Source organism: Anastrepha ludens, chromosome X (assembly GCF_028408465.1).
Source record: "Anastrepha ludens isolate Willacy chromosome X, idAnaLude1.1, whole genome shotgun sequence".
In the NCBI taxonomy this organism is placed as follows: domain Eukaryota; kingdom Metazoa; phylum Arthropoda; class Insecta; order Diptera; family Tephritidae; genus Anastrepha; species Anastrepha ludens.
Window position 1 is genome coordinate 14,181,977 of NC_071503.1, and position 19,966 is coordinate 14,201,942.

The 19,966-nt window shown below is 39.0% G+C and overlaps 1 protein-coding gene across 1 annotated transcript; it reads right to left on the bottom strand.

The window, feature by feature from the left end:
• Positions 1-5,811: 5,811 nt before the first annotated feature.
• LOC128869761 (uncharacterized) lies at positions 5,812-6,531 on the bottom strand. Its single transcript, XM_054112367.1, has one exon. The coding sequence runs from the start codon at positions 6,529-6,531 to the stop codon at positions 5,812-5,814; it is 720 nt and encodes a 239-aa protein (XP_053968342.1).
• Between the last annotated feature and the right edge of the window lie 13,435 nt (positions 6,532-19,966).

The window sequence follows — 19,966 nt, forward strand, 5'->3', positions numbered from 1 at the left end:
GTAAGCCGATATCACCAACATTGCAGCAGGCAGTTAGGCAGCGATCCCACGTTCAAGCAGCGAGCGTAAGCCGATATCACCAACATACGGCAGACGCTCTATCAGCAACTTCAAGTCACGCGTTGTCCACATGCAATAGCTAAATTTCAAAGTTAGGTATTCAGGTGCAGTCACCAAGTTAGTTAGTTGTTATAACTCTTCCGCTGAGACCGGCTGCCCTTGCATTAGCAAGGGAAATAAATAAAAATTACATCAAAAATAAATTGGTGTTTTATTAAAATAATTAACTTATATTCGAATGTGAATTTTTTTGTGGCGATATGTTGGTACTCATGCCGACGAGTTTTGCCATTTTGAATGTTCAGTTAATTGTTGACAGCTGCTTTGCTTGCACGTGTTTCGGCTCGTCTTAGATTTTTACCTATTCAAAAAGATAGATTAAAGAGAACCTGTATCAAATTTTGTTTGAAAAACGAAATTAAGTGCGCGTATGCATTCCGAATGTTGACTGTGTCATACGGAGAAGCTATTTTGGACCAAAGCAAAGTTCTCAGAAAGCCGAGAAGATGTGAGCGACAAAAAGGTGCCGGACGCCCGAGTACTTCAACAACAGACGAAAAAATTGATGGAGTGAAGAAAATGGTATTGGCCAATTGTCGAATCACCGTTAGAGAAGTTGTTGTGGAGCTAGACATATCGATTGGCTCGTGCCCTTCGATTTTTTTCAATGATTTGGTCATGAGACTAGTCGCCTCAAAATTCGTACCAAAACTGCTCAATTTCGACCAAAAGCAGCATCGCATGAAGATTGCTAATGAGATGTTGAACTCTGTCCGCGACGACCCAAGTTTGCTCCAGAGGGTCATAACTGGTGACGAATCATGGGTTTATAGTTATGACCTGGAAACCAAAGCTCAATCATCTCTATGGAAGCTGCCGCACGAACCAAGACCGAAAAAAGCGCGCCAAGTTCGGTGGAATGTAAAGTTTTGCTTTCCGTTTTCTTCGATGGCAGGAGTTCTTGCCACAGGGTAAAACGGTCAATAAGGAATATTACCTGCACGTAATGCGTAATTTGCGCGAAGAAGTCTGCCAGAAACGCCCGGATTTGTGGAAGAAGAAAAATTGGCTCTTGCATTACGATAACGCTTCTGCTCACAGAGCGTTGCTTGTGCGAGAGTTTTTGGCCAAAAACAACACACTAATGATGCCACAGCCACCGTATTTCCCAGATCTGGCTCCCTGTGACTTTTTCTTGTTCCCGAAACTGAAGTGGCCCATGAAAGGACGACATCGTAGGAGGTGCTGAACAAGATAAAATAAATGATTTTTTTAAGTGCTTCGAAGATTGGAAAAAACGTTGGCACAAGTGCATAATATCACATGGGGACTACTTTGAAGGGGATAAAATAGATAATAATGAATAAATAAATAATTTTTGAAAAAACACAGAATTCGCGATACGTTTTGAACACACCTCGTGTACAGCGACTGTCAGTCCACCAAAACGAACAAACGCTTAAAATAGTACTGGCAGAAAATATCAAACGAAGATTAAAGCGACCCACACCAACTTATCTACTTAACTATAAGATGTACAGTGTAATTACAAGAACAAAAACAAAAAAAAACAGATTCTTCTTATAAATTGTACAAAAATTATTATTAATACATATTGTTAATACAGAGAACGTAAACGCAGAGAGAAGGTTCAGTCCCGGTCCGTTCCTCATTTTGGGCTCTAACAAAACAAGGGTAAGAAATTTAACTCAGAAATTACTTCCCCACAAGTTAACAGTAGGAAATTAATTAATATGGCTGCCGTAGAGAAGTAAAAGGAAGAGAGTGACACGCAAGTATGAAAAAATGTAGTTTACACTAGCTTGTATTTGCTTTCGTACATAATAGATTTTGATATGTATGTCCATATGATTTGTATGCATGTTTGCATAGTAGATTTGCTCTTTTTGATTTTTTTTTTGAAAATTGCGCGAAATTGTATGTATGCATGTATATATACATTAGCATACAACAAATGTATATTGGGTATATGGTAAATATTACCATAAATTTTTTCCTTCATATATAATAATAAATTAATAATAAAAATCTTAAAACAACTTGTCGTCACTAATTATAAATGTGGTAAGGATGATGATAATACAATTGGTTTTATTTTAAATTCTTCAAGCAAATCAAATTAATAATCCTCCTAGAGAAATGTTTCATTGCCATGCACACAGTAACTAGGCATATGCAAATACAAAGATGTGAATTTATATATACATATGCGGCCGCGTAAGTTAGGACTCTGTGTGGAAAAAATAATAAAACTATATTTTTTCTGAGCAAGAGCTCCTTTGTTGAATTCGTCTATTTCAGAATTAATCTTATATTTTATTAGATCTTAGATCTATTTATACTATTTCTAAATACAATTTGGTTTGAGATATGTTTACATGTTTTCATATTTAGCTGTTATTATGGTATTGTTTAGTCTCTGCATATATTTGTATTTTAATGCTTAGATCTATTTATACTATTTCTAAATACAATTTGGTTTGAGATATGTTTACATGTTTTTATATTTAGCTGTTATCATGGTATTGTTTAGTCTCTGCATATATTTGTATTTTAATGCTTACATGTGTTTATTGTATGAAGGGACAAAGACCATGTTTGTATTGTTTATCATTATTATTGTTTGGAAACAATAATGTTGGACAATAAATTGTTTAATGTATGTTTGCAGTGTATGTATGTAGTGTAGTGTACCTACATATGTGTCAACGTCGTTAACTCTCCCCGGTGCTTAGAATGAAATGTCCTCATTTCAAATCTGCTGTAGTCGGAGTAGTTCGGCTTCATATGCTCTTTGGAATATTAAGCGTCTCTTTTCCTCTCGTTGGTTTCGGTGATATTTACTTAATTTTATGTATAAGTAAATTGTTAAGATAAAGGTAATTATGAAAAAAAATAACATATAATGTAAATTTTAATGGATGCTCTTCTATAGGTATAACATACTTATATAATTGTTAAATATTATTAAATTTATAATTTGAGTTTGATGCTAGTATTTTCAAGACATCTACTTGTTCGTTGTTATGTGCGTGAATAACGTTTTTAATTTCTTCTTGGTGGTTCACATATGTTTTATTATCTATACTTGTAGAGGTCTTAAATTGTATTAAATGTGGTCCGTTTATTTTTAAACCATTCCAAGTATGTTCATTAGTTATAACAATATTGCCGTGGTCTAAAATTTGTATTGGAATATTATTTTCTTATATTATGTTACATTGAGCTTGTTGATTTGATAACAGTGGAATTGTGCAGTTATCCTTTAATTCCTGTTTACAAATACTAATGCCTAAATAGTTTTTACATTTTGATACATTAATAAATTTGTTATTACATTTTGAAACCTTTTGATTTAATTCATATTTTCCGTGTTTAAATGCTAAAGGAATCACTTGATATAGTTGACATTTATTTGAAATTACAGGATATTTGAATATGGTTATTATTGCGGTTTTAAACATACATACATGTATGTCGGAATATTCTAGTATATTAATTACAGGAATATTATATTGTATATTTCATTGCTGATTACTTCATTTATTTCTTTTAAATTTAAGGTTCCTGAATAAAAGTTTCCTAACCTTGCAAAATTTATTGTATTGGCAATACTTTCTAATTCTTTCAGGACTTCTGTCATAATTAGTTTCTCTGTAATAGATTTAGGATCAAGAGTTTCAAGGATCTTTTCGAATTGTGAATTTATTTTACGTTGTTCGTTATTGTTTTCTATCAATTGGCTTAATCCTGTTTTAATTTCTATTAAATCATCGTGATCGGGTGTCCCTGTTACAAATTTAAGTACCGAGCCCAAAAAATTAAGAGCTCGATTAGCACGATATTCTGGTGGTACTCGTTGTGTTTTTAAAGTTTCTATTCTGTTTATGAGTATTTCTTCTTGTTGTGATTCCTGTATTCTATAGTGTGACCTCATTATGTTTTCGTATGGGGCTAATATATTAGATAAGTTCGCTATGTAATATAGGTAAGCTGTGTGGTCAAACATATACATCGTGTCTGATTCTAAGATGAAAGAATAAGTAAGAATATAAATCCAGTTGCCTTCATGTTGCTACTTTCCTGATACTGTCTTTATGTTTAATTTTCCCTTTTACTGTCAGAATCTTGTCCCCTCGATCTTCTTTAACTAGGTGTTTGTTGTATTTTGCCGAGATTTTATTTCGTCGATCTGTCCTGCTGTAAATCGTATCGCCTTCTTTGTAGGTTATAGTCTTTCGATTTTCGTTGTGGTACCTTAAAAGCTGGTGCTGCTTCTATTCAAGCGTTTCACGAATGTCAGGATATTTGTCGCGATTATAAAACACATCCTCAGGCTTATATCTTGTGCTTGAGTGAATAGTTTTGTTGTACTGGGAAACTACGTTGTAGAACTCGTCAGCGGGAGCTGTTTTATTCTCTGCAGCTAAAGTTTGACAGATTTCGATGAGTGTGCTATGTAACCGTTCAACTTGAGCGTTTGAATTTGAATGATGTACAGGCGTCACGAAGTGGGTTATTTGTAGTCGACTGTATACTGATTTTGCCATATTTCCTATGAATATACTCTCGTTATCAGTCATAAGATATTTTGCGTTGGAGTAGATTTGTGTGAGAACTTCCTCAATATACTCGTGGCAATGTAATTTATTTTCTAATTTTCGAATAAAACAGTATTTCGAGTATCTGTCTATTGAACTGAGATACGTATTGTTGTTCATATGAAATATGTCCATTTGTATGTATTCCCCTACTCTTGTTGGTATTGGTGTTTTTCCTATAGGTTGTCTGTTCGGTTGACGTTCGTATTTATGTACAAGGCATATTTCGCATATGTTTGTCTCCGTACTGCACATTTTTTTAGGTTTGGCCAGTAGTAGTTTAAAAGTATCTCTTGAGCGTTGCTTTTGTAATTTCTATGAGCTCTTCTGTTAGTTTGAATAATAATCTCTTTTTGTCTATCGATATTCGTAATATCAAGAAGGAGTGTTTGTGCTTGTACAAACGTACAATTTGGAAATGTGCGAATAATATCTTTTCCAAAGTTAAATATTTCTTCATTTTCTACCCTTAAAGCGTTTGTAACGTTTGGTCTGACTACCTCCTTCAACTTGTTGCATAAAATTTGTGAATCGTTGTAATATAATATGTATATTGTGTGTCTAAAACGGTCGGCAAATATTGTCTGAGATACGGTTTCTTTTTCTTAATTGGTTTTTATAAGATTTATTTGGTTTTTGAAAGAGTTGAATGGTTTTTTCGCTTTTTTCATTATTTCTGTTGGTGAGCTTTGTGCGGAATGGGCTGAGCAATCCGTTGAGGTGTTTATTTGTTGTCGAGAAAGTGCATTTGCTACAACATTTTGATGACCAGGTTTGTAAACTAATTTTGCTCCATACTCCTCCATTAAGTTTTTCCATCTTTTTAATTTGCTATTTGGATTTTTTTCTGATATAGAATAAATTAATGATTGGTGGTCCGTATAAATTGTCAAATCGGCTACTCCGTATAGGTAATTTCGTAGTTTTTGTAGTGCCCATACTATAGCTAAAAGTTCTTTTTCATTGGTACTATAACTTTGTTCGGTATCGCTAAGAATTCTTGAAATAAAAGCGATGGGTTTTCGATTTTGGGCAAGTACAGCTCCTATAGCAAAATTACTAGCGTCAGTCGTGAGTTCGAAAGGTTTTGAAAAATCTGGTTGATACAATTCTACCTGTGCCTGTAATTCTATTTTAATTTTTTCAAAGGCATGTATTGCAGCTTCGTCGTGATCATATCGTATCGATCCAAATTCGAGATATTTCTCTCTTCGAGTGAGCTTTCGGGTAGGGCACGTAGCGATGACCCGACCAAAAAATGTCTTGCAGTGAGTGCTTCAAAGTCATTGGGATCTGATGATAGCGGTGAGAGTGGACGCGAGTTTAGTATGGCCTCTATTTCCACAGCTACAGTGCTCAGTTCTTCAAATGTTAATCTTGTATTAGCCAATGTGCGATATAGCAGTCCCTTTGCGCCTTTAACTGCTGCTTCCCAGAGGCCGCCAAAATGGGGTGCCCTAGGTGGGATAAAATGGAAATTAATAAAATCGGAAGAGCAATATTTGTTAATTTCGTTCTGGGTTTCGTGCTTGAACAAAAATTGTTTGACCTCTTGCAAATGGATGGATGCTCCTACAAAATTCGTGGCGTTGTCGCAGAAAATGTGGCACGGCATCTTTCGCCGACCACCCATATGTTTTAGAGCGTTCAGGAATGCTTTGGTAGACAAGTCCGAGACCACCTCAATATGAACCGCCTTAGTGACAAGACAAACAAATATCGCCAAGTACGATTTGGTAGGTGTCTTTCCTCGCACTCGCAGGTAAGTGCTTATTGGTCCGCCAAAGTCGATTTCGCAGCGTTCAAATGGACGTGTTGGTTGGACACGCTCTCTTGGTAGTGGTCCCATTACTTGCTGCAGCAAGGTGGGCTTGTATCGAACGCAATGCACACACGAACGAACGACGCGACGGGCCAAATCTCTGGCGTTGACAATCCAATATTCAAGGCGGATCAAGGCGACTAAGGCTTTTGGGCCTGCATGGTAATTGCGAAGATGTAGATGGCGTCAATACGTCAAAATAAATTGTGAATTACTGGGCAAAAGCAATGGGTGTTTTTGGCTGTCTGGTAACTCGGTGTAGTCCAGACGGCCACCAACCTTGATACGCTCGTATCCAGTCGAAGTGTCTATAAATGGAGTCAAAAATTGTAAATTTCTTTTTAACGATCGATTTTTCTTTAGTAACTGAAGTCGACAGAGAAGTGATGCTGTTGAATGTTCCATATTAAGCAATGTGAAGCGCGCCGCAATTCGTTAGGCGATGGTGAAGCGGTAGTGAACCTTGATTTCTTTCTGGACGAATCACAAAATCGGAATAACCAGGCGACTAGACGTAAGCAATGGGGGTACGAACTAATGCCATTGATGATGTTGAGAATGTAGTTTGTCTCCATCATTGTGGTGAGTGTCGTTTTGCGTTTTTCCGAATTGATGACGTCTCCGTCGAGGTCAACTGGTAGTTTTTGATTTGGCCATTTAGTCTGATCTTGAAACAAAAAAGCTGGACCGGAAAACCCATTCGACTGTTTAAGTTCTGCAGTAGGGCAGCCTCGAGATACAAGGTCCGCAGGACTCTCGCGCGTTGGTACGTGTCTCCAGAGTCCACCTACAGTCAAGTCTTGTATATCCGATACTCTGTTCCCTACAAAAGTTGAAAGCGTTATTGAATGCTGTTGAAGCCAATGCAGTACTAGTTGTGAATCGGTCGAAAAGTAACTGCTTAGAGGTTGATCAGTAAAAACATCTTTTATTTTTGCGTAGAGAGATGCAAGAAGGTGCGCACCACAAAGTTCAAGTTTGTTAAGCGACTGCCTTTTGACTGGAGCGACTCTTGACCTTGATGTAAATAACTGAACTACAACATGCCCATCCATGTCTTCCGTACGTATGTATACAGAGCAGCCGTATGCTCGAATTGATGCGTCGCAAAATCCGTGTATTTTTGTGCTCCGTACGGTTGATTGCAAGCAATAACGAGGCACGATGAGTGACGAAATCGAGTTTAATGATGCTAAGCAGTTCGTCCAAGCTTGTTGTAGGTGTTGAGGTACAGAGTCGTCCCAATCGAGCTTCAATAACCATAGCTCTTGGAGGATAATCTTCTCAGTGATTATCAGTGGTGACAACAAGCCAAGTGGATCAAACAGCGATGAGGCAATAGACAATATTGTCCGCTTTGTAACCGAATTGTATTGCTGTTTCGGGTTAAAGCCGAACGAAAATACGTCGCTTCGTTGGTGCCATGTTATTCCTAACGCACTGGTCACAAAATCATCGCTGATATGAAGCTCCTTTATTGTTTGACCTTCCTTAAAGTCTGGGTGATTTGAGTGCCATTTCGATATTGGAAACTGTCCACGACGGAGTACTTCAACAACTTCATACCTGAGCTTGTGTAACGTGGTTATATCGTCGGCACCACATAACATGTCGTCGACATAAAAGGATGATTTTATTGCTGAAGCGCCGATCGAGAACTCTGCCATATGGTGGTCTGCCAGACAGTGAAGGCTGCGTACCGCAAGGTATGGAGCCGAAGCTGTTCCGTATGTTACAGTGTTAAGCTGGTACGTGCGTAGATCTGAATCTGGGGAAGCTCGCCAAAGTATGTAGTGAAATTGTCGACAATTATTTTCTACGAGTACTTGCCTGTACATTTTAGTGATATCTGCGGTGATGACGAAACGATACAGACGAAAACGTAATAGAAGCATGTATAAATCTTGTTGAACTGTAGGCCCCACTAACAAATGATCGTTCAATGATGTTTGAGTTGAGGTGCGGCACGAGGCATCAAACACTACTCGCAATTTGGTTGACGTGCTGCTAGGTTTAAGCACGCATATGGCATATAGTAGTGTGGATCTTTCAAGTTGGGTTGTGCTACTACTGACATGTGGCCAAGACTTTCGTACTCTTCCATGAAGGCAATGTACTGCGGACGTATTTCGGGCGAACGTAGAAAACGTCTCTCAAGCGCAAGGAATCGCCGACGAGCGATATCGAAGGAATCTCCGAGACAAATTGGGTTGTCTTTAAATGGCAGACTTACAGTAATTCGACCAGTGTGGTCTTGATGAGTTGCTTTTGTGAAATGCTCTTCACAAATTCGATGGTCTGGCTGAGTTGGTTTTGGTGACATGTCGATGGCTTCCAGTTGTCATAGGCGTTGCAAATTCTCGTCGATTGAGGTCTCATTTGACAGCAGACAAGATGATGACGTCATGTTATAATCACCTCGAAACCTACCAGAGACGACCCAACCAAACAACGTCTTCTGAAGCGTCGGTAAATTGGGACCCAGTCGAATTTGGCCAACAGCAAGAGCATCAAAAAAGGCCTCTGTTCCTAACAACAGATCTATGCTCTGGGGCTTAAAAAACATCTCGTCTGCTAATTTGGTATTGGCTGGCAAGCTCCAACCGGACGTGTCGATCTCGGCATCTGGCTGGTATGCTATATGCGAAGTGATTCCGAATTGAAATGACAGTTGAAAGGCTGAAGTGCGCGATTTGATGGTCGTGGTCGTACGCGTCTTAAGACTGGTTAGCGAGTCTCCAATGCTTCGAACGCCCACATCATGTTTCTCACGACGAAGGCGTAGTTTTTGCGCGAAATCATCACTAATGAAATTGAGTTGAGAGCATGAATCTAGGAGGGCTCGGCCCAACTTATACGTACCCGTAGCGTCCTTGACCAGGATCATAGCCGCTGCAAGAATCACCTGAACACCTTCCGATGCACCCATGTGCGAGTGGGTTGCTGTCGATTCTTGAGATGAAGTCTGCCATGTGGGTCGAGTGGACCCCGAAGGCTGGAATGCGGGACCTGCCACTGGAGTTGTTTGAGTGGTTTGAGATGCATTCTCATGATGCAACAACGTGTGGTGTGCTCGATTGCAACGATTTGTGTTCATCTTCTTAAACCTCAAGCAACCGACGAGTTTCTGGTTGGAACTGGAACAAAGAACACAATTAGAGTTAGTGATAGCAAATGACGAATTTTGCATGCGATTGCTTGCGCGATTTTGCTTGCCAGACTCGGGTTTTCGTTGTGACGATGACTCGCATGAGTGCAAGAACTGACAATGTCGTTCCACGACTTGAATGCACTGTGACCAAGTTGGAAGCGACTTGTAGTCCAGAGACTCGTTCCATTTGTTTCTGGTTTGCTGATCACACTTGCCCATCACAATGTTAATTAACAATGCTTGTGCGATGTTTGCAAATGTTCCCACTGACTCCAAGGAGCTAAAAATTGCCGATGCCTTGTCTACTAAACTGCGCAGCTGTTGAGCGTTCAACCTTTCCAGTGCCGGTAATGAGAACAGTGAGGCAAAGCCTTCCAAAAAAATCAACGTGGGGTTGTCGAATAGCCTTCGGATAGTTTTCGCTAGTGATTTGGAATGCATTAGTAAGTAATTAAATTTTTCGACGTTCGACAGCCTTGGTTCACGAGCAATAATCTGGGTAAATGAAGTGATAAAGTTCTTGTAGTCTGGGTAACTGACTGGTGTGCTGGCGGTCAAATGTTGACGCAGGCGACAGCATAACAAAATACGAAGAAATGTACAAACAGCGCAGCTTCAATGTGCGAGAGCAGCGAAAGTAGCGATGGCAGAGCGACGCGATGTTAACGGCTGGATTTAGCAGCGCAGCGGTATACGTTTCCAACGAACGGTGAATTCGACCTTTTGGAGTGACGAAATTTATTGTGTGCTTGCCAAAAATATGCACGACAGAAAAAATCCACGATAGGAATTAACTGCTAGCAAGAGGTTACAATGCAGCAACAATAATTCAAAATAATGTTTGGAATGCGAATTAGTTGATTGTTGTTGTTGCTCTAGCGAATTGGTTGATTGCTGTTATTGCTCCAGCCGTTAGATGATGAAGAATCAGGCGATTCACTTTATGCAGGATATACACGTGCCCCACGTTGGGCGCCAAAATGTATGATCCAACAAGCCTTTTTCTTGGATGACGAAAACCGAGAAAATTGGGGGTGTATATCTGCGCAGCGAAAACAAAAAGAGTACCGAACTGCTTGATGTGAGCGATAAGAATAATTAATTTATTGAAATTCATGCTAATTATGTACAAGCGAAAGAATATAAGAATGCAAGAATAAGTCTGATTGACAATGTGTGTGTGTGTATGCAAATTTACAATGAATAGGTGTTTAGTTCTACAGAATGAGTGTTAATTAGGTGTAAGTTATTTGAGTAGTTATTGAAACATAAAGGGTGATCCAACACATTACATTTTGCTTAGAACCGGCTATAAAAATGTCATGAAGAAAGAATTAAAACTCCGAGACTAAATAACAAAACAAAAAATGCCAAATCAAGTTACGAAAATGGTAATCTGGCCATACTGGAGCTAAACTCATGTAACTCGTTGTCAAATTCGCTCAGAGCATAGTAACGGGACCACGATAGGCGCCATCTCATTATTCTTTCCATCATGTGTACAATACATATGCGGTTGTTCGCACACGATTCGTTAAAAATGCTAAAAAGTAATCCGCGAGGATTCAAAGGCACAACATTGTGCCGAAAATTATGTATTAAGAAGCGTTAACAAAGCTGCCGCATAATATACTTAGATATCTTTTTAGACCTTTTGTAGGAAGTGTAACGTTATTATTTGGTATATGAATACTTATGTATATTAAAGTCGAAAAATATGTGTTAAAGCTTTGAAATAAAAAGTACATATTGATTGAACAATTTTAGTTCAAAAATTTGAGGCATCGGCCTCTGTTGTTATGAACAATACTGCACATCAACACAAGTCACAGAAGCTTCAGTGATTTCTTCAATATTAAATGTTTGGCATTTTGTGCTTCATGCGTAGCCTACAAAACAGCCGCACTCTTGTTTTAGAGTAAATTTATTACTTTGCTGCTATATGCAAATGCTTTTGTGCACTTTTTAAAATTGGAGAACCACGTACGAAAAGGAATATTTTAACTTTACATTTATATACCACACGAGAACTAAACATAATAGTTTAGAAATTTTCTACTTGTAGGTTTTTTGTGCCTCTTACTGTATCTTTTGCGAACACTTGACTCACAGAAGCTGCGGCTGTCGAGCAGTTGGAAGACATATTTACATACATATAAGGGTGCATACATATATACGGAGACATGAGAAAAATTCAAGTTTTACGAAATACTGGCAAATAATTTAAGTTCTACGCGAAATACTCCAATATTGACTATTTTCGAAAGGTCGCGATATGAAAGAAAGTACTTTGCTCCTAGAAATATTAGCTTGTACTTATGAATGAATATTTTGTTTTTGTACCATATAACATTCTAAATTGTTCAGCGCCCCCGCGACTAAAATAAACATGGCCGCTGCGACTTCATATACGAATGTATTTTGTTTTTGTAGTCGCTAGACGTAGATTTTAGCTTTTGGCGACATACGCATGTTGTGGCATGAAGTGAGTGCTCTGTGTTTTTGTTGTGTTCTAGAATATTCTCGAATTCGTGGTGGCAAAGCGGCTTTTGCGCTTCGCATGCTGTTACTTTTGCACCTAAGAAACTATTTTGTTTTTGTAAATTCAATATTCGGAATACCGTCTGCCGGTAGACAAAAGTACAGGGAAGCAAGAAGGGAGCACTGTAAGCAGAGTGAAATCTAGCTGAAATGGCATTCAGGTTATTGGTGCAGCCGCCCCCATCCCGTTAAAACTATGGCAACTCTCTAAGAACGCTCCATATCCCGTCGCCATTAAGTGTCGGCGTAGGTCTAGATGTAACATTCCTAGTTAGCACTGATTCGGCTCTGAACTTAAGCTCTCATAAGGAGCCTTCGTCAACCTTCGCATGGCCTCCGGGCTTGCAAAGATAACCATAGAATCATGAACAAGTGATTACGCACCGGGATAGGGATAACGGCTTATGAATTGGGGTCCAACAACTATGAATACAACCAACAGAATATAAACACCCTAGAGGATGTTAAAATAGCAGCAATTAATCCATCATTGGATCTGCCAAAAGAGACTGCAGACGGCAGTAACAGGTGCAGGGAGCTGGTAAAAAACCCCTTTCAAAGGAGCTCGATACTAGCTCATTCGCCTCCGTTGATTGGAAGAGCCCGATCTGCGTCACCATGCATGAAGTACAGCAATGTCGCAAAGGAGGCCACAACAGAAGAGCTCCACCGCAGCATCAGTGCTAAAATTAAAGAGCTAACGGAGATGATGGAACTCCCAAAGCGTAATATTAACCAGCCAATGCGTGACCTGGTTTCGAGCATTTCTGAGCTCCATAAGAAGTTAGAAAGGTAGATTCTGACTTCTAGAATAAGGATGTTAAAAGGGACAAAAAGTGTGGTACTCGAAGCAAAAAACGAATGCACGCAAACATCGCCTCTTATAAAGCGCGTCACGGATGGTACGCCAAAGAGATGTATAGACACAGTCGCTGCACGGAAAAGCCCGGCGAAAAGGAGTAAAAGTGACCGCGATGGAACACTGAAGGCAACGCCGGTATCAACAAAAGAGCAAACCAGTTTCGAAGGATGGAACACGGTAATAAATAAGAAAAACCGTAAAGGAAGCAACAATAAAAGTCCAAAAATAGACGGGAAACAAAGAGACGAAGCAAACACGAGGGGAAATCGCAGGCGACAGAGACCGCCACGTAAAGACGCGATCGTTGTGAAAAGCGTTGGCAAAGTCTCATACGCTGACGTTCTGAAACGTGTGAAAACAGAGTCATGTTTACAGTAGCTTAACTCGAAAGTATATTGTGTTAAAAAAACTGCAAATGGGGACTTGCTTCTGGTGCTTGAGCGATCATCTGATCCAAACACTCTGAAGATCAACGAAGCAGTTAAAGCTGTACATAGGCTGTACATTAATTTATGTATGTAATGAAAAAACGTCAAGATTACTTTGAAAACTTTATTAAAATTTATCCGCCTCGCGCGCATGCATGCATACATATGTATGTACATAGACATCACAAAACCTTGGTTCACAACGCAGTCGCAGAAGCAAACGCACCGCGCCTTTATCCCTTCCAAATACATGACTTCACATCAATACTCGGCGCCAAATTTGTTTTTTTAATTTATTATTTTTTTAATGTAAGCGAGAAAAATTTTTTGTAATAAGTTTCACGTATTCGCTTATTATTTAAAAAAAATCCGAAAATAGTAAACATTTAATTGGTTTAATGTCGAGGTGAGAGATGTGTTGTGTGTTGAGCTGAAAGATGTGTGGTGTTTTCAATTTATTTGTGGGCAAAACTCAGTGCGGTGTCTATAAAGTCGATTTTCTAAAATCCCGCTACTTACTACAAACCTTTCAAATCTCAATTGTACTAAAAAAGTTAACAGTAACATTTGCGCCTTCTTATTCCATAAACATTCTCTGCCTTTACCAATAGCAATTTCATATAATTGAAGAATATATTTACTCTACTTCAGACGCCAAGGCAACTCTTTTGTATGCTTGTAATCTGACTGGTCTGAAAAAAGTTCTAGTGTGAAATTTGGTTGTATTTATCGCATGGTCACCATAGCCGAATGTGTAATTAGATGCTTGGCTAAAATTTGAAAATTCGTGAGTTCGAATCTCCGTGGATGAAACGCCGGATTGGTATGTAAAAGTTTTCTAATGAAAACAAAAAAAAATTTAAATTTTATATATATTTCTAAAAAAAACATTTTATGATAACGAAAGTGAGAAGTTTTTGACATCATTCTGATTACTCTTTACGAAAATGAAGAGTGTGTGCTGATTACTTTTGATAAAGAAAATGAGTAGTGTGGCCCATCAGTGCCGATTACTTTTTGATAACAAAAATGAGAAGTATGATTATTAGTGCTGAGAAGTTTGTGACAAGACAATGAGGAGTTTAGTTGTCAACAGTTAATACATTGTAAGAATAAAATTGATTCGTTTCCTTGCCTTTAGAGCATAGTAGATATATTTTTCAGTTATAAGAAATCGCTATTGGTGAAAGAGAGATAGAATATCACACCGACAAGGGGAAACTATCAGAACTTTCCCATGGTTAGAACAAAAATGTGTACTTGGATGAGGGTAGTGATGATGATAAGATGAGTGCTTATATGATAGTCAGCTGTCTTGTAGGCTGTGTGCATACATATATATGTATATGCAGGCCCGACGAGAGGAGGGGGGGATCGGGGACTTTTTACCCCGGGTCCGGAGTTCTCAGAGGGGCCCGAACTCGAGAGTAATTCCGAATTATATGAAGTACACATAATTGGAAAGGGCCCGCATTTGCAATTTTCCCCCGGGGCCCGGATATGCTCTATACGGCCCTGTGTATATGTAAGCACATACAATTTAGATGAGTGTTTTTGCATATACATATTATTATTTTGTTTGAATATGTTTGTCTATTTTATCTTGAATTTTGTATATGTATGTATATCGGCCGCCGTAGCCGAGTGGGTTGGTGCGCGACTACCATTCGAAACTCACAGAGAGAACGTCGGTTCGAATCTCGGCGAAACACTAAAAAAAATTAAGAAACACATTTTTCTAATAACGGTCGCCCCTCGGCAGGCAATGGCAAGCCTCTGAGTGAATTTCTGCCATGAAAGAGCTCCTCATAAAACATATCTGCCGTTCGGAGTCGGCTTAAAACTGTAGGTCCCTCCATTTGTGGAAAAATATCAATACGGACACCACAAATAGGAGGAGGAGCTCGGCCAAACACCCAAAAAAGGGTGCACGCGCCAATTAGATGTATACAGGGTGGGCCAAATAAGACCTACTACTACTACGCAGCAGGTCCATAGTTTGCTTAGCAGTATGCGCAGCTGCTTCATCTTGTTGAAACCACAAATTAGGATACTGCTGCGCCATTGGCCGCAAAAAGTTTTCAATCAATGTTCTGTAAGAAGCTCCTGAAATCGATTCCGGCGTTTCATCCTCATTTTCGAAGAAATATGGACCAAAAACTCTAGTGGCCATAACACGCCACCAAACAGTACATTTTGATGGGTGCAACTGATGTTGGTTTGTTGCCCTTGGGTTTTCAGAGCCCCACAATCTACAGTTTGGTTTGTGGTCATAACAATTTAAATGGAAATGCGCTTCATTCACCATATGCCGATATTCCATAATAAATTTCCAACAATTCAATTATAACCTACAAAAAGAGAAAAATAAATATGTCAAAAAATAAAAAAGTTATTTGTGCTTAACATTAGTAGGTCTTATTTGGCCCACCCTGTATATAGATATGCATATGAGCTGTGTTATGAAGTAAGTCAAGATATTTTTCTTCCCACATAAATATGGATGGTAGATGTTATATGTATTCAACACTTTGTAATATACATATCATGTGAATATACATAATAATAGGAATACTAACTTTTGATGATTGGTTTACAAAGTTAATTTTTTATGCGGATATTTTGAAATAATTTTGATAATACACTTAATATCAATACAATTTAGTTAATTAGATACCTAAAATTTCACATTCGTGCATGCATATACATATGTACCTAGAATTAATGTATTCATCTCACAAGAAATAAATCATTTACGCATGCTAATGTCGACGGCAAATAAGCATGAAAGAAAAATGTACAAGTATGCTGTTATTTCATTTTGCCTAACACCAAATCCTGGAATTATACATTTCAATACAAACGCTATATTTAATTCTGTTGACTACGCTCCGCTATGTTATCTGTCTTATGTTAACTTTTCCAAGGCCGCGGTGAAATAATACAAATTTTTTAGCCGCCTTTTGTTAACATTTGACAGGTAACCTGCCCATTCGTTCCTGAGCCTTCTCTATACAGTTATGTTCTCTGGTTAATATTTAACAGGTTTTAATAAATAAAGGGAACATCAAAAAACAAAAAGCTTTTTTATGGTTTCTTTTACTTCGTGTTTTGAAAATTTTTTATGGGTGGGCCCATCTGGTGATTGAACTCTATGGTGTCTTTAACTTTTTGAACAGTACTCAGGGAGGGTTCGATATCATGTGGAGTATAAACTTGGTATAAGTAACTTCTAAATGTACTCGTTCAGCTCAAGACTGAATCACTCTATTACTTTTCGTTTATTCGCTCGCAAGTTTAATTTCCAAGTGAATACCCCATGCACAAGCACCTCGGGCTATATACATGTGCTTAATAACTTTCGTAATTTCTAGATCTGGCACTTGTATCTTTTGGCGAGTTCTGTTGTAGCAGAAGTAAGCTTTCACCCGTTGTCCTCGTCTAACCCATATAGCGGTAGACCCAGAAAGCGTGCACTGTCTCGCCATGTGCCCATTTACAGAGGGAAACATTTGAAAGGGAAACATTTTGTTCGAGGGTGAAGGACGGCCGCGGAAGAGAGAAGGGAATTTGTGTCCTGTACTGGCGACACGCTTTGCTATTCTTATTCGTATTTCCAATCTTAATGCCACTGAGAAGACTTCATATAGTTGTCATTTTGACGCAAAAATATGCATATAAAAATGCAATCCGGTTTCCGACACATCCATTTTGCAAAGTCTGCAACACAAATATTTTACCAATGCTACTATTATTTTGATTTCATTTAATATTAGTAAAATGAACAATAGAGTTTAGTTTAAAAAACTCAAATCAATTGAAATGATTGAAGATACTACTGAAAAATTAAAAGGTTCTTTAATCAGTTGTTTTGAGAAACTGTGGCCAGTCAGGCAAAGCAGACAGTGGAAAGCAGTCCCTTGGTGGAACGCTGAACTCTCGAAGCTTCGTATACGCTCCAGAAAACTTCTTAGTAAAGCCTTAAAGACCCAAACAAAAGTGGACTGGGCCAAAATGTTTGTAGTACAGTCAAAGAAACGAAGGAAACCGTTAGACTTTGTAAGGTGCTTCAACTAGATCGCTCAGAAAGGCTGGATTCCATTCTAAGACCTGATGGTTCATATACCATTTCCAAATCGGAAATGTTCAATGCTCTACTTGAAATCCATTTTCAGGGTAGTAAAACGCTTTCTGAAGTAGGAAGCAGAATTGACGTTAACGGTAGCAATGGTGGAACCTCTAGGTATATCTGGTATATTGCGAGTCAGATAGTGACAGAGGAATCGAAAAGGTTTTCCTTATCTTCCTTTGAAAACTTTAAGTCCCCTGGGCCTGATGAAATATACCCAGCAATGATAAGGAACGGAGGAAACAGGCTGATTGAGGCTCTGAAAAGGATACTCACAGCCTGTCTTGTAATTGGTCAAATACCAACTCCATGGCTACGCGTAAGAGTAGTACCTATTTATTCCGAAACCAGGAAAGAGGTGACTATTCCCTAGCTAAAAGTTTTAGACCAATCAGCTTGATATCATTCTTGTGGAAAAGTCTAAAACGAGTGGTAGAGAAACATATTCGAGCCCACTTAGTAGAAATCAACATCCTTGCCAGAGTGGGAAATCATGCGAATCAGCCTTACACGATCTTGTCAGCAAGATTTAAGCCGGGACATGTTCGTGGACATTGAGGGTGCTTTCGATAATGCCTCTTTTGGCTCAACATGTTCCTCTGCCGAACGACATGGAATTCATCAGGGCAAGCAAGGCTGCCCTCATGGGGTGTTCTCCGCTGCTGTGGACTTCGTCGTAGACTCTCTTCTAACGGAGATGCAGGAACTCGGATTTCGGATGTCTGTGCGATAAAATCGAATAAATCCCTAAGAAAGCTTTCCATGAAAGTGCAGAGAATTCTGGATAAAAGTGCCGACTGGTGCACGAGACAAGGTCTTCCCGTCAATCCGTAATAAACTACCTTAGCCTTGTTCACGAGAAAATGGAAACTGTATGGACTTATGTAGTCTTCCAGCACTGAAAGGTATGACACTCAGTCTCTCTGAGAAAGTTAACTACCTAGGAGTAATCTTGGATAAAAAGCTGACTTGGGAAACACATGTTCCGCTGAAGGTGGATCGCGCATTCAAGATCTTTCACCAACGCCGGAGAGCCTTTGGAAAAACTTGATGTGTGAAACCTGCTGTGGTCTGGTGAATATACACAGCACTTATCAGACCAATCATCCCTTGTGCTTCTGGAGTTTGGTGGAGACGAACTATGGTTAAGTCCATATTTAGGGAGCTATACAGACTGCAGAAAAGTGTATGTTTATGCATTGTGGGTGCCACGAATACACCCTTCAGCGATGCCCTAAAGGCTGTGCTTGATTTGCTCCCCTTGGATGTTAAGATACAACAGGAAGCAATAAAAGCAATGTGTAGACTCCATAAATGTGGCCTCTGGCTCGAGGACGGATCTTCGGGACACAGAGAAATCTTTACGTTGCTATCTGAGCAGTATTGGAGTCTTTGGTGGGAGTCAGGCTGCGCTAAAGGCAATGAAAAACGCAAAGAAAACGTCAAAGATTGTTCAAGAATGTAAAAAGAAGCTTAATTCTGTTGCAAGGCAGGGAATGAAACTGCCGATGAGTTCGCCAACTGTAGATCAGCGGTTGCCCCACAGAGACCAGAGCCAATAACCAGAATCAGTTCTGCAGGAACCAAGAAGTGGATCAGCGATAATGTATGCAATTTACATAAAGAGCGATAGTCCCATCTTGAACGCTGCAGGACTGCAAAGTATTTTGTGCCAAGCCCGAATAGAAAACTGTCGGACTCTCTCCTAAAACTTGGAAGAAAAGACGTTCGCCTGATGGTAGGTATTATTAGTAGGCAAAATCCATGGCGTCAACATATGACTAGCATTGGAATCATTGAGGGCCAGATTTGCCTGTCTTGGTTGGAGGACGCGGATGGCACTGAGCAATTTCCCTGCAAAGTTACGTATTTTGGAGGAAATTTTCCGATTTGTCAAAGAATCTGGAGAATTCTCACATATTAAACTATCCCTATTCCTCGTTCTATCCTATCTTTTTCCGTCTGTTACTTCTCTCCTTTCCTCCTTTACTATCTACCCTTTCACTTTCCAGAGCTTTAAGTACAATGGTCTTTTAGCCTGAGTGTTTTAGCAGTTACCAAATCTCTCGGTGCTTCTTGGCTCGACCTTTCAAGTTTCAATTTCCAGTCTAAACCTTGCAAGCGTAATGTATAAAAACGTCAGTGGTCCATATTTGAAAATGGTACATATTTGAGAGAAACATCGGCGATATGATAGCACGTAGAGGTTGGATTTTGCTCTCTAGTAAAGAAAAAGTGAAAATATTTATTAACATTCCAGTTAAGAGTGTTCAGAGCGCTTCAATTGATGCGTACATCGAATTCTAATTGAAGGGCAATCGCGTATTGCTAATTTTTATTTGTATAATTTA